This window comes from Alnus glutinosa, chromosome 5, assembly GCF_958979055.1.
Source record: "Alnus glutinosa chromosome 5, dhAlnGlut1.1, whole genome shotgun sequence".
Classification (NCBI taxonomy): domain Eukaryota; kingdom Viridiplantae; phylum Streptophyta; class Magnoliopsida; order Fagales; family Betulaceae; genus Alnus; species Alnus glutinosa.
In genome coordinates this window covers 24632517-24659621 of record NC_084890.1, presented here as the reverse complement: position 1 = coordinate 24659621, position 27105 = coordinate 24632517, and the positions used below count along the sequence as shown (strand labels likewise).

Below are 27105 nucleotides of genomic sequence, written 5' to 3'. Positions count from 1 at the left end.
CAATCAAATAATATAATTTATTAATTATTATTGATAAACACATCACAAACGCACCCCAAATCAGCTTTTTTGTGAAAATCTCGCGATGGAACCTCCACCTGACCTGGCAGACGGGTTCCCCAATTGGCTGGAGCTGCCCCGCGACGTGACGGCGTCGATCCTGCTGAGACTGGGCGTCGCCGAGATCCTGACGAGCGTGCAGATGGTGTGCTCGCCGTGGCGCAACCTCTTCAAAGACCCGTCGATGTGGCGCACTGTCGACATGCGCAACCGCGGCGACTGGGATATCTCCTACGACATCGAGATGATGTGCCGCCACGCCGTCGATCGCAGCTGCGGCCAGTTGGTCGATATCAACGTCGAGTACTTTGGCACCGACGAGCTCCTCAGGCACATCGCTGACAGGTATTTGCTTTTTATTTTTTGTCCGGATTTGATTTGAATTATGTGCGAGAAATTAAGGATTTGATTGATATGTTTATGTTTAATTTTTAATATTGAGGGCCTTTTTGTTGTACAATATGATTGCTAGGAGTCTTGCGGTTGTTTGGATTTTGGTAATTACTTCGTGTAATTCTAGTTTATTGACTTTGAGGTTTAGGTTTGTTGGAAAATTTGAGATATTTATGTTTATCATCTGCTACATCCTGTGCTAATTAAGTTTTGATTTTTGGAATGTTTTGAGATTTTGATGGTGTTAGTGATTGCTGGGAGGGTTGTAGAATTTTGATTCCTCGTTTGAATTTTGTTTTAGCGTGACTATCAGAAGTTGTTGGCGTCCTGGACTTTGAATGTTATTGCCGACTGTTTGAGCTTGGCTCGGGCTTGAGTTGAGCCACAAATAATTTTAGAGGACTTGGCTTGCAAGCCTGTCGCATTGAGCCCGTGTAGCTTCTAAACTATTCTGGCTCCTTACTTAAATCAGTTTGTATTTCTCTCCTCAATCAACAGCATGGATTTCTTATATTATCTAACCATGTTCTTTGTGATTGTCTTGCTTCACTCAACTCTGCATTCCATTACCAGCATCCAGAAGTTTATGATAGTCATGCCGAAATCAACAACACGGGTTTCTTACATTGTCTAACTGTGCTTTTTGTTGCTTTTCTTGCCGCCCTTTCCTCTGTTCTTACTACCAGCATCCAAAATTTTTAATAGTCGTATGAAGTAACCGAACCTCAGCCCATAACAGGCAAAGCTTTCACACACGGTATGACAACTCATTTAAAAGCTTTAAAACATTATTTTTCTTCTTCTTTGTCTTAAAGTCATTGGATATCATCTTTCATGATATCTATTCCAACTTAAGACTATCAAAACCACTTTGTTGAAACATTTGGATTGATGTGCTTTTTCCTCAAGTTGTACCTGGTTAGAGGTACTTAGCTTTCATAGCGTAAGGTGTTACATGTAAGCCTTGCTGCTTGGAGGAGGATGTAGTTTTGATGATCATCAAATAACATTGAAAGCCTATCACGTGTTCAAGTCAAAGATTCTAACTAAAGCAACAGAAGCCGGATTCCTGAATGGTAGGCAATTACCTTTGAAAAAGAGTTCAAGTTGTTCTTTGATGAAAACTGCAGCTCATGATGTTGGAAATCCTTGACTCAGTAATCTTGAGGCATACTCTTATCCGTTGATTAAAAATTGGTTAAATGGGTTTTTCATCTTGTATACACTTCTGTATTGATATAGCTTTATTTACCCAAGAAAGGAAAGGCTTGATGGGATCTATGATTAACTGCTCCTTGAATGCAAGCTCCGCAGATGATCCATTTGCAGTAATTTATGCTAAGATGCCATACCATGTGATGTGTCTCCAATCAAGTGTTTAAACTCAGTTGTAGTCTTGGATAACTTTGTATGGCCCAAATTTTAATTTTACTTAGCTTGCATCTTTTATTGAATTTCTGGCACCATAAAGTTTCCTCATCAGAAAAAGAATTTCTGCCACCATAAAGTTAAAATTAAAATTCTTTTGAAGTTGGGGGGGCAATGTTCCCAACTAGACATTGGGTTACTTTTCTTTGAATAATTTTTCTACATAGAATAGAAAATAGACAGCACAACACCACTTTGCAGCCCACGTTGAATTATAGGCCACGTTGGGGGGGGGGGGGGGGGGGGGGGGGTGTTGTTGAAATACCTCTGATACAGTTCACAATCTATGTGGAGGATTGTGGATTCAATCTCTTTATTCCAATAATGAATTCTTCCACATATTTGTGTTTGCCTGTCTGTTGATAACTGCTAGTTCATTTTTGTCATTTCCTCTCATGGTATTTTAACAGTTCAAGTCAGCTCAAACGCCTTCGACTACATTGCGATGATGACATTTCAGATGAGGGATTGAGTGAAGTGGCTGCAAAACTTTCATTACTAGAGGAGCTTGCCATTTCACATTGTTCATTGTCAAAAGAAGCTTTGAAAGCTGTGGGCCGGTGTTGCCCTCTTTTGAAATCACTCAAATTTAACAACGAGGGGTATAGAACTCCTCACATAGAGTGTGATGAGGAGGCACTTGCTATTGCAAAGAACATGCCAGGATTGCGCCACCTCCAACTTTTCGGAAATAAGCTGACTAATGACGGCGTGCAGGCCATCCTTGATGGTTGTCCTCACCTTGAATCACTTGATCTACGCCAATGTTTCAATGTCACTCTGGCAGGGAATTTGGGAAGAAGATGTGCTGAACAGATTAAAGACTTGCGGCGTCCCCTTGATCCCACTGATGATTATGAATTTGATGCTGAACTTCATGATTATGGTTCTTTTGATGACGACTACCCATCTGGGTCGTCGGACATAGATCATTTGTTAAATAGTTATGGGTATTATGAATTCTCAGATAGCAGCAACTCCGACTACGACGACCAAGACTACGATGACTTCACCAACTATAGAGATATTTATGACCCAGATTTTGATTTTGACTAGTGTAAATGAAATGACTTCTGTGCTTCACCCAACTCTTGTCTCCCAATATTTTGAATGTTTAGTATTTCTATCATATAGACTTCATGCGCACAGTTAAATGCACCATGAAACGGATCCTCTCAATTTTAAATGAAATGGGGAGGATCATTGTATGTAAATACCGTCCACTCAAAGGTAACACTGCATTTCAAGAAGTCTTTCTTTCTTGAGAAATGCTACACTTTTCAAAATTTCTTTCTTAAATTTGCTTTTCAAATGATTTGTCATAATTCTATGTAAATTACAATCCTACGATTGTGATACATTATTTGGGGAGCAAATTTGAAAGAGAAATTTTAAAAAGTCTCGTTTTTTTTTCTTGATTACATAATTCTATTTAACGGATGCCATGAAAGGTAAGAATCGGTATGCTTATATTTTTTTAAACTTTATTTGTTATAAATTTTATTTATTTTTCATAGGCAGATTATCTTGATCTGTCCATATATTGTTCAAGTCTTATCCTTAAAAAAAGCATATTTCAAAAACTAGTCAATGATGATCCTCCAATGGATTTGCCCATATAGGCCACAGCTAAAGTTGCAACGAGCTCAAAACATGAGATGGGTATAGTAACCACGGAAGATGCTAAAGAAATAAGAACAATGATCATTAATCTAATATAATCTATCTGCTCTAAAGAAATAAGCAAATTTCATAGCACAAAGAGCATGGTAAATAGTAAACAGAGGTTAGAAATTTAGGAGGGGAAACTAAAAAGAAGACTTTTTGGAAGAGTAAAAAATTAATTTCTGACTGTTTATTCCATAATATATATATACTTTACAACAAATTTTAAAATTTTAGGAGGCAGTTCAGTATAGCTTGTTCCGCCAGCATTGATCTATAGTCTCTAATATTTGAGACAAGTTTAAATTGTTTCTACATGCCATGTTAATAAATGATATAAAATATTTAGATTTTACATTTTATTCAAAGAAAAATTTGCTTCCTTGTCAAGAATAGAACAAATTCCCCCTCTTTTCACACCAATAGACTACGGGTGTGTATATGATATAAAAAGTGGAATGTTTTAAAGTTAACATTTTTTTTTTAAAAAAAAAATATGAGGGTGATTGCCAAACAAGACTATCCGTTTGGGTGTTGAATTTTTGAAATCAGGATTGGATTTTTATTTTGTTTGCGAATTTTGAAGTTTGACTGTTTAGAAAAAGTTGAATAAAATATGATTTGTTTTTGAAAATGTTGAATAAAATATGATTTATTTTTGAAAAAAGTAGAATCAGAATCATATTCTGTTTCCAAAATTCTGTTGCCAAACAGATAAGTTGTTTGGGAGGTAAATACTTAAAAGAGTCTTCAAATCAAATTTCTTTTCATATATAAGTCTGTCAGCACTCCCATTGAGGTAGTCAAAATAATTCGAAGGTTATTTTGGCCAGTCCTAGAGCAAAATATTGAAAAAACTTCACTTACAAGTTATAACTCATGAACTTTCAACACAATTAAGTACTTCAACTTTAAAAAATGCTAGTTTATAGTATCCATTTTTTTTTTTCAATTTCAACAATTCGTTGGAATTTTCCGTTAAATTCTATCAAAATTTCTAAAATACCAATTTTTTTTTAGGAAAAAAAAAAAACAAATTTCAAGGATTTAGGTGTTAGTCAGAATTTAATGGAATTTGCAAAAATACCCATGCCTGAATCTTTAAAAATTATATATATATTTTTTTAAAAAAAAAACACAGGTATTTTGAAAATTTTGATAGGATTGGACGGAAAATTCTAACGGATGGTTGAAATTGAAAAAAATAGAACGATGGATACCATAAGCTGACACTTTTTAAAGTTAAAGTACTTAATTTCAAAAGTGATGAAAGATTAGGGGTTATAAACGAAATTTTTCTGAAAATGTTTCTAAAAAAGCTCCACATCCAGTTAATCAAAATAGTTAAAGATTTGCCGAGCTGTTACAGTATTAATCAAAATTGCTAAGCACCGTAGCTCAACAAAGTATAATTTATATTAATAAAAAAATCAATATGTTTTTTTCTCTCTTCTTTGGAAATAGTGAAAGTAGATTAAAAGAAAAACAATTATATTTTAAATGAAAAATGTGAAAGTGCATAGTTAAAATGCCAAGCCGAATGTGAGTGCTTTAAAAAAATACGTAGCTAAAATAGAAAAATATGTTCTTTAACTAAATATTTGGTGAGCAAATTATTTTGTTGTAAACTTTAATCGAGTGAGCCGAGTTTTATACGAGTATGAATCATTTAATAATTTATACGAGTATGAATCATTTAATAATCGAACATAGTTCATGTTCACGAACATCTCATTTAATAACCGAGTCGAGTTTAACTGAGCCGAGCGAGCTCATAAGTAACTTTGTTCATTTACAGTCCTAAATTCATGTCAACCATCTACCAAGTCCACCAATTTCTTAAGGTTTATCATTTTATTCTTACATTTTCGCATAATTTTGTATAAAATGTATAATAATTCTCCAAATTCATATAAAGTCGTCCAATGTTTGTGTACTTTTAATTATTATCTTTGTTTGGCCTTCCAATCTTAAGATTTAAGTTACTCATTTTTTTTTGACCTTTCTTTGTTAATGTATTTTGGATGTATATTTTTTTTTTATATAAAATAAAAATAAAAATTATTTTTATGTTTTTAAGATATTGAATGTTAAAGCAATCCATATCTCTTGCAAATGATTTAATTGGCAGTTGCGATCAAATTTATTGCCATACCTTTAAATTTTGATTGGAATTTTGGCGGCTCAATGCTAATTACAAGGTCCAAAAAACTTTACCTAGTAATTGAATATTATTATTATTATTGGAGATATGATCTTTTGCCACCCCAAGGTCCTCAAGATAAAACTATTGACCACCTTGCCCATGTGCAAGGTGGTCCCCTAACTAGCTTTAGGATTTTTTTTATTTTTTTTTTCAAAAAAAAAAAAGGTAAAAGTAAAAGTAAAAGTTACAACGTGGGCAAAGGTGATCAGGAGTTATGTCATGGGGTAACAATTATTTTCATTAATTCTAAGCATAGTACGTTTAAAGTTGGAGAATGAGTTTTATTTAAAAATGTCTTTAATATTATTTGATTCTCTTATTTAATACTATCAATTTTTTATGACTTATTTCAAGAATGTAATGTTGGAGATTAGTTTTTTAGGAGAAATTAATGATATTAATTTTTTTCAAATCACTTATTACTATAATTAGGCGGCCTAAATTAACGAATATTAACTATAATTAAGCCTTAAAAAAATATTTATTAATATACATTAATTGGAGACCTTAGGCGACTGCCTAATTCAAACTAACTCATCGTTTCTACAATTTATTTACAAGCTTCCCAAAACGCACACTTCTAGTCTAGTGGATGCCTTAGCTGCCGGACCCTTCTGAAGAACCCCCAGAATTTCTTTCTGTCGTGTTCGAACCATTAGAGCTAACCTTCATAGTCTAACTTCTAACTAGACTTTCTAATTACTGAAATTTTTCATATTGCATTAAACAAGGAGTTAATTTGAATTAGACTTTTGTAGTTTAGGCAATGTGGGACATCAAATTGTTGGAGAAGAGAATAATTAAAATTTGAATTATAAAGAGATGAGTTTATAATTGAATAAAATATTTTGAAAACTTTTCATCTTTGCATTTAATTTTCTTTTCTTTCTTTTTTTTTTTTTTTAAATGTTGGACTTGTGTAACATAATTTCTATCTTTTTAACGTTAACTTTGAAATAAAGTATATATTATTAGCTTTGAACGATAAAGCAATCCATTTTACTTGCAAAATTTATAGTTGTCCCTTTAAATTTTTAGGGTTAAATACCCCAAAGGTACCTGAGTTTTACGTGTTTTTAAATTTAGTACCTCAGTTTCATTTCGTATCACAGGTAGTACCTGAATTTGGAAGAAAAAAGCCCTAGGTAGTACCTGTCAGATTTCTCGTTCAAATTCCAACTTCTCGCCACGTGTCAACCGCTGAGGTTGACACGTGGCACCACATAAAAAAAATTTAAAAATTAAAAATTAAAAATTAAAAATTAAAAAAGGATTAAAATTAAAAAAATTAAAAAGAAAAAAAAGAAAAAAAAAGAGGGGTGGCTGAGCCACCCCCCTTGGCCACCATGGGGGTGGCCGGCCACCCCCTTGGCCGGTCTGGGGTGGCCGAACCACCCCATAGGGGGTGGTTCGGCCACCCCACAGTTGAAAAAAAAAATAAAAAAAATTTGAAGGGTTTTGACCCTAGGGGGTGGTTCGGCCACCCCAAACCGGCCAGACCGGCCAAGGGGGTGTGGCTGGGCCACCTCCTTGGCCAAAATGGGGGTGGCCGGCCACCCCCATGGTGGCCAAGGGGGGTGGCTCAGCCACCCCTCTTTTTTTTTCTTTTTTTCTTTATTTTTTTTAATTTTTTTAATTTTAATCATTTTTTTTTATTTTTTAATTTTTAATTTTTAATTTTTTTTATGTGGTGCCACGTGTCAACCTCAGCGGTTGACACGTGGCAAGAAGTTGAAATTTGAACGAGAAATCTGACAGGTACTACCTAGGGTTTTTTTCTTCCAAATTCAAGTACTACCTGTGATACGAAATGAAACTAAGGTACTAAATTTAAAAACACGTAAAACTCAGGTGCCTCTGGGGTATTTAACCCAAATTTTTATTAGAATTTTGGTTGTTCAATGCTAATAACAAATTTCAAAAAACTCTGCCTACAACGTGATTAAATATTATTCTTATTATTATTTTTATTCTCTCCATCATTTTTAAGAGATAAATGATTTTTCTACTTCTCTTATTTAATATTATCAATTTTTCAAGATTTATTCAAAAAATGTACTGTTGGAGAATTAAGGTTTTAGGAGAATTAAATATATTAATTTTTTTAATTACTTATTATTATAATTAGGGGCCTTAAAATTAAAAAATATTGACTATAATTAAACATTTAAATATATTTTTATTAATATTCATTAAATTAAGGCGTTAATGACTGCCTAATTCGATTAATCCCATACCCATAGTTTAAAAAATGTGTAGAGTCGGCCCTTATTCTTAAAAAAAAAAAAAAAAAAACTCATATAATTCTTTTTACATTTATTATTTTACAAGCTTTCCCAGCCCATCTTTGACTCACACGTGGCCTTGGATTGTGTGCTTTGACAGCTTCGTCTTCAGCATACTTCTCGAATCTTCTTTCATTCTTTCTTTTTCGAAATCAGACTATTTCTGTAAACCGTTGCCCATGTCCGATACCCCTTACAGAGAAAATCTCACGATCTCCTGACACTGAAGACGAATTCCGCAACTGGCTGGCTCTGCCCCGGGACGTGACGGCGTCGATCCTGATGAGACTAGAGGCATTCGAGATCCTGACGAGCGCGCAGATGGTGTGCTCGTCGTGGCACAACCTCTGCAAGGACCCGTCGATGTGGCGCGCCGTCCACATGCGCAAGCCCTTCACCCTCCGGCAGTGCCCGTACGACCTCGAGAAGATGTGCCGCCACGCCGTTGATCGCAGCTGCGGCCAGTTGGTCGATATCAACCTCAAGTTCTTTGGCACCGACGAGCTCCTCAGGCACATCGCTGACAGGTATCAACCTCAAGTTCGCATTAATTATAAGTCTTGTGGATTCAATCTCTTTATTCCAATAATGAGTACTTTGCCTCTCTGTTGATAAATGCTAGCTGGTTCATTTTTGTTGATGATATTTTTGGGCTGGTGACATGGCATGATCAGAGACGTCCTTTCTTCCCCGTTGATGAGTGCCAAAAAGTGTATATTTGGACCCCTTAATTTACATTAGTTAAATCTTTAACTTTGTTATTTTCTAATGATTTGGTTAGTTTTAGTATTTTTATATTTTTTGTAGGACAATAAGAGAGAAATGATATAATTCAAGCAAAATACAAGGAAATTCGGATGCAGCAGACCACTAGATTTAGACCTATCATAACAGGACCAAACGATATCCTTTTTGAGAGTTTCTTAGGTCTAAATTAAATTTCAAGATGTCAGTTTTCCAACGCAACAAATTTCAGCCAGTTTGGAGATGCATAGAAAAAGATATGACTGTTTTAATTTTAGTCGTTGGATCATCCCGAAAATCCGGAACCATCTCTCTTAATATATTTTTTTTCCCTCATCTCTTGTCTCCCCTTGCGTGTCCCCTCTTTCAGAGCTAGCAGCAGGAGCAGCACGCCCAGCAGCTCCACCAGACAGCTCCCATGCCATTCTGCAACAGCTTCCACGCCAAGGACAGCAGCTGGACAGCTTTCCATATTTTATTCTCTCCTTCCACTTACTCGGCCAGCAACTCCAAGGCAGCAAACACAAGACACAAAGCAGCATGGGCAGCAGCACCTATCTCCATGCCAGGCAGCACCTCCACGCCACCTGCAAAGACAACATAAAATACCACCCATCATCACTTTCCCACTCCAACATAAAATACCACCCATCATCACTTCCCCACTCGCACATAAAATAATCACACCTCATTTCACCACTTCCAACCGTCCACTCTTTCACATGGGCAGCAGCTCCACAACTGCAGCATCTCCACGCCACGGCCAGCAATTCCAAGACAATGCAGCACATTTTTCTCATCTTTCTCGGCAGCACTTGCAAGGACAGCATGGGCAGTAGCACCCATCTCCACGCCACCTGCAGCAGGCACCAAAGAAGTAGCATAGGCTGCACGATTTTCCCATACCTAGCAGCAGCATGGGCGTAGGAGCTTGCACTATAAATATGGCGTTTCTCTCTTGTAAAAGGGAGCGGGGGGAGCGAGAGTGTGGGAGTAGAGGCGTGAGCCTTCCTGCTTCTCTCCTTCTTGTTTCTTTCCTTCTTGTAGATTATTTTCTTGGCTTTTGTTCTCATACAATTTTCTTTTTTTGTAAGTCTTTTATTTCATTTATGTCTTTAATAAAATTCTGCATTTTATTTTTATCCATGAGTAGCTAATATTTTCAACTAAGGTTGAGGATGAAACCTCACCTTTGAAGAGCAATTATATTTTTATGTGAGTGTATACCATCCGATTTAATTAGATTTAATATTTCCAATATTCTACTTCTTTTCAATTGTTGAGATGAATACTTGGGTATCTCTTGTGATTTCCGGATACAAGTGATGATTTGAGAATAGTCTCATTTAATTGATTGCTTGGATTTTTCGTTTATCAAAATATTGGATATTCATTGTGTTTCGTTCTACGGATACATTTGATGATTTGGTTAAAAACCGGATATCTTTTGTGATTTGTGCAAAAGAACGGATTCATTGAATGATTTAATTAATTTTTGAAGCATAGTAGAATACACAAAAGATTTGTAAAGTGACAACTTCGGATGTGTATTTACAAACTTGAGAATATGTTGTTGTGATTAGGTGGGTGTGGATTCTAAAACCTTAGTACATTTCTCTTTTCTTGTCCCTTATTTTATTTTATGTTTCTATTATTCACCAAATTCGGAACTAGGTTAAAATAGAATTAGTTTAAATAGAAATTAATTTTTGCAACGCAATTCCCTGTGGGATCGACCTCGCACTTGCATAACACTATATTGCAAAATGATTCGTGCACTTGCGAGTATTTAAAATTACCACATCACCCGTGCTGGCCTGCAAAACAGGAAAGACCCGCCGGGGGTTAGCCGGCGGAGCCTCCTCCGACGATCAAGTCAGTCCAGTATTTATGTGAAGAGGGGAGTCAGAGAGATCTCAGAGAATAATAAAATTACCCTTTAATAATTTTTATACTCCATTTTTATACCCCTATGTGCTATATGTCTCTTTTACCCCTATCAAGCGCAGGGCTCCATGTAGACGTTTTATATCTTCTCTGACTTGATTTGACTGGCCTAATAAATACTAAAGGCTGCTCATGACCGAGGCTCAAGATCCAAAGACCAAACCGGAGTCCGAAGTCCGGGATTCCATTATAAAGGCAAATCTGGCCCCACATTGATAGGGGACGAATATTCCCTAACAATTACCCCCAAATTCTCCTATTTTTGGTATAAAGGTACGGATAATTTACCTAATGAAATCTCTGTTATTTGACTGGCTCATCGACCATTCCTCATCCAACTTGCATAATGCCCTCCTTTGATCCCATGAAAACTTGAGCGTTTCTTTGACTGTCGTTCCACGCGGCTCCAAGCCATTTATGGCCAGCAATCAAGAATTTATTTCCATCATAAATTCGCCTTTAGTTAGGCTCACCTAACACCCCGTAAATCATGCGTGCATCGATTGTCATTATTCTCCTATTTATTCGCCACTTCCTTTGCTAGAAGGTCATTGGTCTCCAGATTGCTCATTTGAATAGATTTTCCTCTCTTCTCATTCCTGTTCTAGAGATCAGATCCTTTCCTTTCATCCTATTTGAACTCTTCAAATTTTCTCACAATGTTCTTCATCCCCGGTGCGGTCTTCACGACCGAGCATATTCACAAATCCATCAAAGATGGCCCTGGAGCATTCGCTCTTCATGGTAGTTCTATTGAATGTGTGATCTCCGGCTTTAGATAGACAAGGGTGTGTGACCCCCGACTTTACGCCAACCTGTTCCTGTCCAGCCTACAGGAACTGTGCAGTACCCAAATTTTTCCCAAACAGCTCGTGGGAGCCCAACTGTTCAAGCCGTGCCTGGAATTTGCGCGGATGATCCCTTCAAGATTCTCGGGCAATCCCTCTTCGCTGTGTTAGGATTACTTGTAATCAGGTGACTACCCCGCATAATATTCTTTCAGGGTTGTCTGTTGTCTTCGATTATTGTAATTTCTTGAACATCCTCACTTTGAAGGACATCTCTTCCTCGTTGGGCAAATGAAATGACTTGTATCCGGTCTCACACTTTTTTATAATGAACTGAGGAGACTCTTTATTGTTCGGGGTGACCACGTTCGAATCACGACGGGATGTCAAGATGATCCCTATCCCTTGAGGCTCATTGCCATCACCGGCATCCCGAGCTGGCCCTTTTTAAGGCCGAGTGCAAAAATATTCCAAGCCCCAGATTTATCCATGTCGGATTTTCCTGGTCAATTGTATAGGCTCCGATCGTTCACTCTTTCAAGTCATGATCTCTACATCAGAGGCGTTCGAGGAGTCCGTTCTGGGTAAGTATGGTAGTCGGGACCCGAAAAGGGTTCCTCGATTCACAATTTGGGGCCTGCTCGCTCAAATTGGCAAAGTTATGCGGATTTCCCTTCTACCCCATGTCTGGAGAGGAGTGGGGCCCGAAGTTGCCCAGAGCTACCCCCTTCTATCCAAGAAAAAATAGTTACTGGGGTTGTCTCTCCATCCGAGAGAGGGTAATCGTCCAAATCCAAAGACATGGTCTTTCGCCCGATGGAGGTCGGCCATTATAGTTATCCTTACTTCATCACGTGTTTTTCGGGGGTTAGATCGGTCTCCTCATCCGAGGTAAGTTTCCACTCTATCCCAAGACGAGCTTTACTCGCTACTTCCTTTCCAACTTAGTGGATCCAATCTGCAATGAGCTGACGCTCGATTCGTTCCCTTATCCACCAGGGGACGTTTTGTCCGAGGGAAATTTTCTAGTTTCCTCATCCGAGGCAAACCTCCTTATACAAGGAGGAATAGTCCACGGAACATCCCATTCCTTTTTGTGTTATCCTACCATAGGAGTCCGAACATCAATGGCGTCCTGGGAGCAAAATCTGTTGTAGGGGACGTTTCCCTAACCCGATTTGTTAAAGGGGTTCACTCCCCGTTCTCAAGGGTTCCCAAGCAACAAATGATCTTGAAGATGGGGAATTGTAATTTCCCAAGCCGAATCCGTTATCGCTAATCTACAGCACTCGGTAGATCAACTTCTCTGGCGTTCTTAGCAATCATTTCAATGTTATTTGTGGACGGACTTGCTTCTATTTTCTTGGACTCGTTAAGTTATCCGAAGGTCGGGATGTAGGCATTTCGGCCTTATCCAATAAAAGGTTTCCTCACAGTTCATGGATGAGATTCACATTGTTAGGCAGGGAGGCGGCGTCCGGGATTACCTCTTTATTCAAGAGAGATTCACTATCCCAACCCGACACTACCCTCCATTCTTCAGAGGAAGATAGTCTCGGACTGCTCCCTTTTCAACTTTATATAGGCAATATGCTAGACGTCAACGTTTTTCTCGTCTCTTTATCCGAAAGAAGAGTCTTCTATTCAAGAAAGAACTCTACGAGTATTCTCCCCAACTTAAAGAAGTTGGTCCTCGGGAGGCATTCCTCCTTTTATGCATATACAAATATAGACCTGACAACGCAGGTCGTCATCGGTCACAATTTCTTTCTCAGTTCTGCATGGGCGGGGAACGACGCTCAACCCCGGAAGATAATTCTGATCCCCCGGGAATGTACCCAGGGAATATTCAATAATCAATTCTCCAGTCTCCTACCCCCCCCCCCCAAATCACTTCGGTCCAAGTAGAACTGACCTGAGTGATTTGTTCTGGGAATACAGAGCTAGCCAGGTCACATAGCAACGTGAGCCCCTATCCTCAACCAGGAAGGGTGTCCCTGTTCGAGACATCGGACGTTTCTCATCACCCCCCTGTCCTCATCCAGGAAGGGTGTCCTTGTCCGAGATCGGACGTTTTTCCCCCTGTCCAAATCCGAGGGGAGGGGTCCATCCCCCTCCCCTGTCAAAATCCGAGGGGAGGGGATCATCCCACTCCCCTGTCCAATCCCAGGGGGAGGGACCCATCCCTCTCCCCTGTCCAATGAGGTTATCTCCTCTCTTTGTCTTGTTTGTTTTTATGCTCTTCGTGATTTTTTAACGAGGTTGTGCTCCTCGTGATTCTTTAACGAGATTATGCTCCTCTCCCCTTAAACTAATCCGGAAATGTCCTCAGAAGTTAATGTCATCAGAAATGTTAACGGGATTTTATATATTAAATATTCAATAACTAAACTCCCAAGCTCTTACCCCCCCCCCCCCCCAAAGCACTCCGGTCTGAGGAAAGTTAGCCGGAGTGATTTGTCCTGGGAACTCACAGCTTGTGAAAATGAATCAACGCTAAAATACCAGAAGCCGACAGGGGGTGGAAAGTCCGAGGTCGGACATTCTCCCGTTAGTCCCCTATTAAGGGTGGGCTCCTTTCCACTCCCCTGTCCATAACCAGGAGGGGGCCAAGTCCGAGGTCGGACGTTCTCCCGTTAGTCCCCTATTAAGGGCGGGCTCCTTTCCACCCCCCTGTCCAAAACCAGGAGGGGGCCAAGTCCGAGGTCGGACGTTTTCCCGTTAGTCTCCTATTAAGGGCAGGCTCCTTTCCACCCCCTTGTCCATAACCAGGAGGGGGCCAAGTCCGAGGTCGGACGTTCTCCCGTTAGTCCCCTATTAAGGGCGGGCTCCTTTCCACCCCCTGTCCAAAACCAGGAGGGGGCCAAGTCCGAGGTCGGACATTCTCCCGTTAGTCCCCTATTAAGGGCGGGCTCCTGATTTTTTAACGAGGTTCTTACTCCTCTCATCCTTTGTTTTTTAACGAGGTCACCTCCTCGAATCCCTTGTTTTTTAACGAGGTCACCTCCCTCGAATCCCTTGTTTTTTTAACGAGGTCACCTCCTCGAATCCCTTGTTTTTTAACGAGGTCACCTCCTCGAATCCCTTGTTTTTTAACGAGGTCACCTCCTCGCCTGTTAACTAATTTAGAAATATCATCGCTCCCAAGCAGTGCTCTCGGAATGTAACTTCGAGAGCTTTCCTTTTCGCTTTATTTGTTTGTGCAATAAAAACGAAGTCCCTGCAAAAATGCTGCGGAAAAAGATCAATAAATCCAATGGGAGACTATCAAGATGGGATCAATTCCCGTCTCTGTATTATGAGCTCCAATATTTGGTTCCAGGAGAATTGCCTGTGTTGCTAAAAGGTTGGAGCTACCAAAGCTCCTCTCTTTTTCTTCTACCCAAGTCTGACCTTCCGAAATTTACTACCCTTGTATTTTATCCTAAGGGGTACATATGTATGTATCCCTATCATCAATATTTGATGTTCAGAATTTAATAAAATAAAATAAGAAGGGGAAAGAGAACTTATCTTTGGTTCAAACCTGGGCCTGATGCAATGGCAAGCCCTTTCCAATGTCAACACCCGAAACCTTCAGATTCTCAATCTGTGGCTCGTCACATAGTGGCTCCCATCGACTGGCGTTACCGCCCTATCCCGTGAAGCATCCACGCTCGTTGCTCGTCCTTTTCCCTTTTGTTTTTGACTTTCCGGACTTCATGATTGACCGGAGCATCGAGGTCGCCACCGTCTTGGTGACGAAATGGGGACCCGGAGAGCTCCATGTATGCCAAAGTCAGATCCCTCTTCCACGAGAGCAAACAAGAGGCCATGGAATTCATCAAGTGCGTGAACGGCCTTCAGAAGACCATGAACGCCTTGGTCTCAGAGAACTCCACGTCAGAGAAGCTCGTCCGCGCCTAGAATCTCATGCAGATCGCCATGAAGAGGCTCCAAAAGGAGTTCTAGCAAACTCTCTCCATGAGCCGGGCCCACCTGGACATGTTCCCGGAAACGACCTTGGACCCAGCCACAATAAGTGCCCCTGAATCTAACTCTCTGGGTGATGTGTTCGGGGTGTCTTGATCTTTGAGAAGGAAATCATTTCAGACCGGGGGGGGGGGGGGGGGGCCTTCCTCGGACGAGTTCACATAGCCCACATCACTATGCGCCCTTAATTTTCGAGCCTCCTTAGTGCTTCTGGTACCCCGGAAATCTCATGTCGAGGCTCCTAAGCAATCCTGCTCATGTCTGGATTAAACACCTCCCGTCTCTGTGAGGTCCCAGCTTAGTCTGGCTGTTTCGGAACTCCACTGTGGGTCATGTCCACCTCGACCCCTTTAATCCCAACGGTCTCCAAGTGTGAGTGAAGCCCCTCGCACATCTGATCAACGAGCTTTGGTGGGGCCAACTCGATCCCAGCTTCAACGATTTTATCCTCCGCCAGATCCTCCATGGTCATCTCCAACCCCGGTGAGAGCTTCGGCCTCACAACCATTGATTCAGGGAATCCGGGCACATTGGGCCGGAGACCACTCCAATACCCACACAGCGCGTGCCACACATACACGTAGTCCTCACTCTCGAACTCCTCCTTTAAGTCCTTAGATAGTTTACCGCCTGTGATCAACAGCATCTCTTCGCCGTGCCCAACTCAAGCTCCATCTCCCCGGACGTTGGACAATCTCTTGGAAATAACTTCAGAGATGACCATGGACACGACCTCAGAAGTAGTTCCGGAAGGTTTGGCTGCACATCTTGTAACCCAAACCTTCCCCGGACACCCACTTGCAATTCGACCTTGGTATACTCTGTACCATGTTCTGAAGCCGGCTCGACTGCACCTTAAAAGCGAGAGCCCATCTCTTCCGCAGGGGTCAGAAGTTAACGTCCACCGGGGTGGATGCGACCCAGACTTCTCTTGTTCCAGGACTGCTTAGTAACTGATCCGATCGGCATCATCCTTTTGATGAACGCTCCCCTAACTTATCCCGAACAGCCTTGTCGGGTCTCCTACCAAATTCTGTTTGGGTTTCCACCCACACTGAGATATCTCCTCAAATCTCTGCTCCACACCGAAGATTTTCGTAGTCCAACCAGATGGCTCCACGTGAACATGAACTCCTAGCTGTGCATCCGCTTGCTTGTGAGCTACCAGCTTCTCGGACTTGCTGCAAGTATACTTGTCTCCTCCGGTTCACCAGCCTTAAGTCCTCGACAACACAAAACTCGGCGCTACCATCTCACCATCTCGTAAAGATTGACTGGTCGGTTCTGTTCCCGAACATCGGTTACCCAAGAGAACCTCCCTTGCCGAGCCATTCCTTTGGTTGCTTCTAATCTCAGCAGGCAAATATGCTTTCACGTTAGCCCAGTAACCGACGAATTGAGACCATTTAATGCTGCTCCAGAATTTGCGAAAACACCACCTTTACGTGCTTCTCGGTTTATTCACATGACCATACTCGTGTTGGCAGAAATCGTAAATTGAAGCAAGATGGGGGTTTTAGTTAACTATCTCTGCCCCGGTCTATCAAACCAAAACTTGTGCCACGCTCATCATCAGCCCAATCTGATCTGTGATCCAGACAAACAAGCGGCAGTGGACCTTGAAAATACTCTTCCTCCCTCCGAGTTCGCTCCGCGCCCAGAACCTCATGCAGATGGCCACGAAGAGGCTCCAGAATGAGTTCTACCAAATCCTCTCCATGAGCCGGGCCCTCGGTCTGCTCGATCGTCACACACCTCCACGAGATCAAGCACTTTCGATTATGAGGACGATGAAGATGTGCAGACCGCTGGGAATGCCCTCGACGAGGTCGAGGAGGTATCTTCCACTGCCGTGGTGAACTTGAGGTCTATAGCCACATGCATGATCCCCTCCGGAGACTAGGCGTGGAGGAACTGAGCTCTCCGCAGTTGGATATCTCCTCAAACAAATTTCTTGGACCGATCCTGCCATTCTTCTTCTCTCTGTCTTCAATCTAGCATCTTAGTTTGGCCGACCATCGATTGAGCGGGGCTCTTCCTATGAATATACCATGCAATGACAAGGTGTAACCATCTGCTGGTGGGACCCATCAGATGTCCGGGCATGTTCAGCTCCCATGCAGAGAGGTCGGCGAGCACAACCTTATTTTTTCTATATTATTTTTATAAAAAAAGTGGAAAACTCAAACCTTCATCAGTTAAGAATTGGCTACCGACCATACCCGGAGTTAAATGTTGTTTCATAACCCATCTCCTTTTATTCGTAATAAATGATGCTGTTAGAAAGACATCATTTTCCATAAAAACTGATAAAGCAAGGCCACTCTTCCCCACGATTTTTCCTTTTTCAACCTGAAACGTGGCCATCTCTCATCCTCATGTTTCTCGGCAAAGTCGCTTTCAAGACAAACGAATAAAATACAAAGTACTTTTCGGAAAATTGTTTCTTTCTACACAGGTTAGCGAAAATGCAAATGCAAATTTCTACGTCCAAATCATAATAAACAATAGAAGACTTATCCCCCATCATATGTGGTCGGCCATCAGCTGATGTTAATGAATCCAGGTTTTCATGTTCTCCGTTTGACCCTTACCACAAAGGACCTTCTAGCCCAAAGGGAGGGGGCTAAATGCACGTGGAAAACTAGGTATCAGTCTGCACTCGGCAAACTGTCCAAACGAATCAAGAAAGCTTTCCTCTCTTTCAACAAGCTTCCTTTGCTAATCCGTGCTTGCAGATCTGGTGAAGGCAAGCTTTGCTCTTCAGCGCAACAATGCTCAGAAAGCCAGAACAAAATCGATCTTCATAGATCTGAATATTGAGTACAGATGCGCTGCTCTTAAACTCAAATCTGTCCCATAAAGGCTCCGATTTGCCACACTCTCCTTCCCTTGATGAAGGATACCTCTGATCATCGGTCACCGTTCTGAGCTTTTGTTTTGGTAGGAGCGACCACGTCGTTCCCACAGACGGTGCTAATTGTTGATGATATTTTTGGGCCGGTGACATGGCATGATCAGAGACGTCCTTTCTTCCCCGTGCTGGCCTGCAAAACAAGAAAGATCCGCCGGGGGTTGGCCGGCGGAGCCTCCTCCGACGATCAAGTCAGTCCAGTATTTATGTGAAGAGGGGAGACATAGAGATCTCAGAGAATAATAAAATTACCCTTTAATAATTTTTATACTCCCTTTTTATACCCCTATGTGCTATATGTCTCTTTTACCCCTGTCAAGCGTAGGGCTCCAAGTAGACGTTTTATATCTTCTCTGACTTGATTTGACTGGCCTAATAAATACTAAAGACTGCTCATGACCGAGACTCAAGATCCAAAGACCAAACCGGAGTCCGAAGTCCGGGATTCCATTATAAAGGCAAATATGGCCCCACATTGATAGGGGACGAATATTCCTTAACAATTTTTGTCATTTCCTTTCATGGTGTATTTTAACGTACAGTTCAAGTCAACTCAGATGCCTTCGACTTGTAAGATGCTATGACATTTCATATGAGGGATTGAGTGAAGCGGCTGCAAAACTTCCATTACTAGAGGAGCTTGAAATTTCCTTCTGTACACTGTCGAAAGAAGCACTGAAAGCTGTGGGCGGCTGTTGCCCTCATTTGAAATCACTCAAATTCAACAGCTGGGGGCAGGATTATAGAGTGTGCGATGAGGAGGCACTTGCATGCCATTGCAGAGAGCATGAGTGAATTGGGCCGCCTCCAGCTTTTAGGAAATAAGCTAACTAATGACGGCTTGCAGGCCATCCTTGATGCTTGTCCTCACCTTCAATCACTTGACTTGCGCCAATGTCTCAACGTCTCTCTGGCAAGGAATTTGGGAAGAAGATGTGCTGAGCAGATTAAAGACTTGCGGCGTCCCCATGATTCCACTCATGACTATGAATTTAATTGGCTATTTCTCCTACTTCCAACTTCGATGCCCGCGTAGACTTGGAATACTTGAGATTTTTATTTATGATGGGGATTTTTTATTTATTTATTTTTTTTAACTTGCATAAATGAAATGTATCTTGTCTCTCAATATTTTAAATGTTTAATTTTAGATGCATTAATTTTATATTCCACCAATACTTTATATATTTTCATTTGAAATGGAGAGAGATGATGGCCGGCTTAAAAAGTTCAAATTCTATATCTTATTTATAACTTTATTGGTCTCCAAGGGGTAGCTCAATCAGTTGAGAACCATGCCTCATAAAGCGGAGGTTACTAGTTTGAATTCTTCCTCTATTGTGTGAAAATGTAAAATAATAATAATAATAATAATAATAAAAATAAAAATTATAACTTCATTGTTATATAATCTATATATTTTATTTATTTCCCTTAATCTGACTACATTGATCTGGGCATATATTGTACAAATATGCTTTGTCCGCGGTGGAACTAGAATTTAGGAGTAGCATTTTTTATTTTTTTTTAAAGAAAGACTTTTTTTGGTTGAGTAAAAATTTGATTTTGGAAGTTTTATCCCATAAAAAATATTTGATCTACAAGAAATTATAAATTGGGTGGGGGCAGTGTACACAGCTTGTTTTGATCTAGTGTCTAACTAATAACTATATATCCCAACACTATCTCATATATATATATATATTTGTCAATTCATAATTTTTTTCTTGGAAAAATAAACATATTTTCTTTAAACTCAACTCAATTGTCAATGTCCTTTTAATGACATGTGTTATGTCATATAAACATTGTGTTTATTATAATCATAAATTAAGTGAAATACCACATAGAAGTGACTATTTATGACTATATATTTTGTTAAGAGTAATGATTCACTACCACCTGAATATATAATTTTTCACCACCTTACCTATGTGGTAAAGTGGTTCCCTACCTTAATTTATTTTTAAAAAATAAAAAAACTCAAAAAATAATGGGGGACCACCTTGCCACATAGACAAGATGGTGAAAAGTTGTATCTTTGGGTGACATTGAATCATCGTGGTATAGAATTGCATTATTATAGGAATAATGATTCAATGCCACCCAAATATACAGTGACATGTTAGTTTGACACGTCACTAAATAGCGACGTGTTAAATTCAGTCACGTCATTAATAATTTAAAATTTAATATATTTTTAAAAAATTATATTCGTAAAAAATATAATGACGTGTTAAATTTTACACGTAACTAATTACATGTTATTAAATATTTTATTTGACATGTCATTAATTAGTGAGGTAGGAAAAATTACTATTCACAAGTCACTAATTTTTTTTTTGTTTTTTTTATTTTTTATTTTTGGCCTTTTGTAGTGAAAACTTCGTCAATTCCGTTCTCCAGCTGGCACGAAACCTTATCGTCACGCAGCTACTTATTTTCACTTCACTTCCTCTCTCTCAATTCTTCAAAGTTCCGATTTTTACTTTCCTTCTACAGCTCTTGACAAATTTCTGCTAATCAAAACGGCGATGGAACCTCCTCCTGACCTGGCAGACGAGTTCCCCAATTGGCTGGAGCTGCCCCGCGACGTGACGGCGTCGATCCTGCTGAGACTGGGCGCTGTCGAGATCCTGACGAGCGTGCAGATGGTGTGCTCGCCGTGGCGCAACCTCTTCAAAGACCCGTCGATGTGGCGCGCTGTCGACATGCGCAACAGTGGCGACTGGGATCCCTCCTACGACCTCGAGAGGATGTGCCGCCACGCCGTCGATCGCAGCTGTGGCCAGTTGGTCGATATCAGCGTCGAGTACTTTGGCACCGACGAGCTCCTCAGGCACATCGCTGACAGGTATTTGCTTTTTACTTTTTTTTTTCGGATTTGATTGATATGTTTATGTTTAATTTTTAATATTGAGGGCCTCTTTGTTGTACAATATAATTGCTAGGAGTCTTACGGTTGTTTGGATTTTGGTAATTACTTCGTGTAATTCTAGTTTATTGACTTTGAGGTTTAGGGTTTGTTGGAAAATTTGAGATATTTGTGTTTATCATCTGCTACATCCTGTGCTAATGAAGTTTTTTGATTTTTGGAATGTTTTGACATTTTGATGGTGTTAGTGATTGCTGGGAGGGTTGTAGAATTTTGATTCCTCGTTTCATTTTTGTTTTAGCGTGACTATCAGAAGTTGTTGGCGTCCTGGACTTTGAATGTTATTGCCGACTGTTTGAGCTTGGCTCGGGCTTGAGTTGAGCCACAAATAATTTTAGAGGACTTGGCTTGCAATTTGCAAGCCTGTCGCAATGAGCCCATGTAGCTTCTAAACTATTCTGGCTCCTAACTTAATCAGTTTGTATTTCTCTCCTCAATCAACAACATGGATTTCTTATATTATCTAACCATGTTCTTTGTGATTGTCTTGCTTCACTCAACTCTGCATTCTATTACCAGCATCCAGAAGTTTATGATAGTCATGCCGAAATCAACAGCACGGTTTCTTACATTGTCTAACTGTGCTTTTTGTTGCTTTTCTTGCCACCCTTTCCTCTGTTCTTACTACCAGCATCCAAAATTTTTAATAGTCGTATGAAGTAACCGAACCTCAGCCCATAACAGGCAAAGCTTTCACACATGGTATGACAACTCATTTAAAAGCTTTAAAACATTCCTTTTCTTCGTCTTAAAGTCATTGGATATCATCTTTCATGATATCTATTCCAACTTAAGACTATCAAAATCACTTTGTTGAAACATTTGGATTGATGTGCTTTTTCCTCAAGTTGTACCTGGTTAGAGATACCTAGCTTTCATAGCGTAAGGTGCTACATGTAAGCCTTGCTCAGTTGCTCCTAGGAGGAGGATGTAGTTTTGATGATCATCAAATAATATTGAAAGCCTATCACGTGTTCAAGTCAAAGATTCTAACTAAAGCAACAGAAGCCGGATTCCTGAATGGTAGGCAATTACCTTTGAAAAAGAGTTCAAGTTGTTCTTTGATGAAAACTGCAGCTCATGATGTTGGAAATCCTCGACTCCAGTGATCTTGAGGCATACTCTTATCTGTTGATTAAAATTGGTTAAATGGGTTTTTCGTCTTGTATACACTTCTGCATTGATATAAGCTTTATTTACTCAAGAAAGGAAAGGTTTGATGGGATCTATAGTTAACTGCTCCTTGAATGCAAGCTCCGCAGATGATCCATTTCCGGTAATTTATGCTAAGATGCCATACCATGTGGATGCAAATGCACATTGGGTTCTTTTCTTTGAATAATTTTTCTACATAGAATAGAAAATAGACAGCACACCACCACTTTGCAGCCCGCCTTGTTGAATTATAGGCCACGTGTTGGCAGTGGAATACTGAGTTTGCAGATGCAGAATTCTTCCACATTTGTGTTTGCCTGTCTGTTGATAACTGCTGGTTCATTTTTATTTTTTTTTCATTTCCTTTCATGGTGTTTTAACAGTTCAAGTCAGCTCAAACGCCTGCGACTTGTACACTGCTATATCATTTCAGATGAGGTATTGAGTGAAGTGGCTGCAAAACTTCCATTACTAGAGGAGCTTGCCATTTCACACTGTTCATTGTCAAAAGAAGCTCTGAAAGCTGTGGGCCGGTGTTGCCCTCTTTTGAAATCACTCAAATTCAACCACAAGGGGTATAGAACTCCACACATAGAGTGTGATGAGGAGGCACTTGCTATTGCAGAGAACATGCCTGGATTGCACCGCCTCCAGATTTTCGGAAATAAGCTGACTAATGACGGTGTGCAGGCCATCCTTGATGGTTGTCCTCACCTTGAATCACTTGACCTACGCCAATGTTTCAATGTCACTCTGGCAAGGAATTTGGGAAGAAGATGTGCTGAGCAGATTAAGGACTTGCGGCATCCCCATGATTCTACCGATGACTATGAATTTGATGCTGAACTTATTGATTATGGTTCTTTTGATGACGACTATGAATCTAGGCATTCGTCTGATGAATTCTCATTCTCAGATGGCAATCATGACAGGGGCATAGATCTTTTTTCTGATGAATTCTCAGATGCCAGCAACTCCGACGGCTACTACAATGACTACGATGACCTCATCTAAATTCACGACGCAAATTTTTATTTTGACTAGAGTAAATGAAATGACTCATGTGCTGCACCCAACTCTTGTCTCCCAATATTTTGAATGTTTAGTATTAGTATCATATAGACTTCATGCGCACAGTTAAATGTGCCATGAAACGGATACTAACCATTTCATTTGAAATGAAGAGGATCCTTATTAGCAAATCTTTGTCGGCATTGCATTTCAAGAAGTCTTTCTTTCTTTCAAAATGCTACATTTTTCAAAATTTCTCTTTCAAATTTGCTTTTCAAATGACGTGTAGCAATCATAAGATTGTGATACTTCATTTGGATAGCAAATTTAGGAGAGAAATTTTGGAAAATTTAGGAGAGAAATTCTTGATTATATAATTATATTTAACGGCCACCTTGAAAGGTAAGAAATGGTACGCTTCAAATTATATATCATATTAATACTTTATTTGTTATATATATTATTTATTTCCATAGGCAGATTATCTTTTATCTGTGCATATATTGTGCAAGTCTTATCCTTAAAAAAGCATATTCAAAAACTAGTCAATGATGATCCTCCATGGATTTGCCTATATAAGCCATAGCTAAAGTTGCAAAGGGCTCGAAACATGATGGGTATAGTAACCACCGAAGATGCTAAAGAAATAAGAACAATGATCATTAATCTAATAATCTATCTGCTCTAAAGAAATAAGCAAATTTCATAGCAGAAAGAGCATAGTAAATAGTAAAATAACGCTGAACTATGCTTTTTCAGTGACAGATTTAGAATTTTAGGAGGGGAAACTAAAAAGAAGACTTTTTGGAAGAGTAAAAAATTAATTTCGGATGGTTTATTCCGTAGATATGTACTTTAGAAGATCTTTTAAAATTTTAGGAGGTAGTTTATAGCTTGTTCCGACTGCATTGATCTACATGCCATGTTAATAAGTGATATAAAATATTTAGATTTTACATTTTATTCAAAGAAAAATTTGCTTCCTTGTCAAGAATAAAACAAATTCCCCGTCTTTTCACATCAATCGACTACGGGTGTGTGTATGTGATATAAAAAGTGAAATGTTTGCAGTTAACATTTTTTAAAAAAAGAAAAGAAAATATGAAGTTGATTGCCAAACAAGCCCTATATCATCCATCCCTTGTCCAATGACCCCCTTAAAAGCAAAAAGCAATTCTATATGTTATATTAAAAGTTGTTTGGGAGGTAAATACTTAAAAGAGACTTCAAATCAAATTTCTTTTCATATATAAGTCTATAAGCACTCCCATTGAGGTAGTCAAAATAGTTCGAAGGTTATTTTGGACAGTCTTAGAGAAAAATATTGGAAAAACTTCACTAATAATTTTAGATTTTTTTTTTTTTTTTTTTTTTTTTTCACTTTTACAATTAAGTACTTAAACTTTAAAAAGCGTCAGTTTATAGTATCTATTTTTCCTTTTTCAATTTCAACTATCCGTTGGAATTTTCCGTTAAATCCTGTTAAAATTTTTAAAATATCTAAAATTTTTGTTTTAGGAAAAAGAAAAAGAAAATTCAAGGATTTAGGTGTTGATCAGAATTTTACGGAATTTGCAAAAATACCCATACCCGAGTCTTTTTTTTTTTTAAAAAAAAAACACGGTTATTTTGAAAATTTTGATAGGATTTAAAAGAAAATTCTAACGGATTGTTGAAATTGAAAAAAATAGAAAAATGGATATCATAAACTAACACTTTTTAAAGTTTAAGTATTTAATTTCAAAAGTGATGAAAGATCAGGGTTATAATTGAAGTTTTCTTGAAAATGTTTCTAAAAAAACTTCTGTTGGTACAGTTTCCGGTATGGTGACGTGTTGCTTGGTGATTTGCTAAGTCAGGAAATTGATCTTATTTTCTGAGATCAATTAGGAGTAGAAAAGTTGAGGAGATAAGGTAGAAGACGACACAAAGATTCAAGTGGTTCCCTCAAACCGAGGTACGTCCACTGTAGGTAACTCAGAGAAAATTCACTATTAAAAATAGTTACAAGGAGGAAATCATTCTAAGCCCGAAGCCCCGATACACCCTGATTTCCTCCACTCGTTTTCTCACTTGTCTGCTCATATATCTTCCCTTCTCTTCTTTTGTATTTCTTTCTTCTCTTTTCTTTTGCCTATTTTCCGCCCACCTCTACCTATCTTGTGTCTGGTGCCATGATCTCTCTTTATATGCTTGTAGTCTTCCTTCTTTCAATTCTTCATGTCCAGTTTTTCCGGGAGTCTGATTCCTCGCCCATTCTCCCATGTCTGTTACTTTCCAGCACTTTAATACCTATTTTTGTAGTGTCATCGAGTGGAGAGAGTGTTTGGAGATTACTTTATGCTGAGTGGAGATGATAATGAGTGGAAAGAGGTTGGTAGAAAGGTGCATGATCTTGGGAGGAGTGAGTGGACGGTTACTTTATAGTTGAGTGGGATTATTTTATTGAGTACATGTGCTGTCCAAGAGGCTTGGGGAAAGTGCCGCCTGGAATGGAGAAAGGTATCGCCCATGCTGTCTTGATGTCGCTCTTCAGCAGAGTTTCGTCCTTTTGCAGGTGCTGGCAGCCACTTTGGAGGAGTGCAGTATATAGGCGGAGAAGCTCAAGCCTACATGTCTTTGGAACACTTTATCCTTATCGTACTCTGATACATCCGCTGTAAACTTTCAACCAAACGCCGAGATGGTGATGTCCGAGACATGTCTGTTCTGGGTTGAAGACCTCGGGATATCGCCGCACCATAAAGGAGTTATAAAAGGCCGAGACGTTACTGTACCGAATTGATATTACCTCCGAGATGATGTTACTCCGAGATATAAATACCCGAGATACACTCGCTAGCTAGAAGATCTCGGGCCGTACCGCATTCCGTGACTTGGAGTGTTAAGACCGAGACGTTGTTATGCCTCCGAGATGCATCTGCACTTGGGCAGTCTTTTCTTTGCTGGTTGGAATAAATGTCCGAGTCACAGCTCCGAGACGTTTCTGAAGCCACGTGTCTCTAGGGTTAATTTTATCCCTAACAGTTACCCCCCTAATTCTCTGATTTCAGAGATAGTTGAAATTAGGGAATTATTCTTCGCCCGCCATTCTGTACTTATAACTGTGAAAGCGCGTCTTTTTAACAGTTCAAAATTTGAATTTGACAGCTTCTCTTTCCAATGATGACGCCAGCCCTGTACAGCCGCCTCTCTGTAATCATGAAACGGTATTGTCGAGGCAGTGCATTTAATCCTTGAATACGGAAGGCGCGCCTTTTCACTTCCGAAATTTTGAATTTTGACAGCGCCTTTTGGTATGCGTTGGACACGTGGGGGAGGATATACTCGAAGTTTGATATTTCCGAATATCTTACTATTCACTCTTCGTCTCTTTCCTGCTTTCTTTCTCGATCTCCATTGTTGAGCTTTCTTCCTTCTCTGTATTTTCTGTTTCTTTTTACTCTTCTTCCATGGCTCCGAAAAAAGCTGTCCCTGCTACATCTCGGGTTCGGGGAAAGAGATCCGACGGCTCTGTGGATCTTTCTCCCATGGAGAGTAGGGTGGATGCCATCGTATCCGCGAAGCACGAGAGTGTCCTTCGCTCAAACTACGAAATCTCT

General features: G+C 39.7%; 2 protein-coding genes and 1 pseudogene across 2 annotated transcripts; all 3 read left to right on the top strand.

Moving 5' to 3' along the window:
- Window positions 1–24: 24 nt before the first annotated feature.
- Window positions 25–3010, top strand: LOC133869523 (putative F-box/LRR-repeat protein 23). Its single transcript, XM_062306551.1, has 2 exons — window positions 25–405; window positions 2292–3010. Exons 1-2 carry the CDS (start codon window positions 86–88, stop codon window positions 2935–2937), a joined length of 966 nt encoding a protein of 321 aa, XP_062162535.1. The 5' UTR covers window positions 25–85; the 3' UTR covers window positions 2938–3010.
- Window positions 3011–7805: 4795 nt separating this feature from the next.
- On the top strand, window positions 7806–19438 carry LOC133869135 (putative F-box/LRR-repeat protein 23; annotated as a pseudogene).
- Window positions 19439–20825: 1387 nt separating this feature from the next.
- LOC133868723 (putative F-box/LRR-repeat protein 23) lies at window positions 20826–23694 on the top strand. The gene is made up of 2 exons (XM_062305703.1): window positions 20826–21256; window positions 22876–23694. The coding sequence occupies exons 1-2, from the start codon at window positions 20937–20939 to the stop codon at window positions 23504–23506; spliced, it is 951 nt and encodes a 316-aa protein (XP_062161687.1). The 5' UTR covers window positions 20826–20936; the 3' UTR covers window positions 23507–23694.
- Window positions 23695–27105: the final 3411 nt, after the last annotated feature.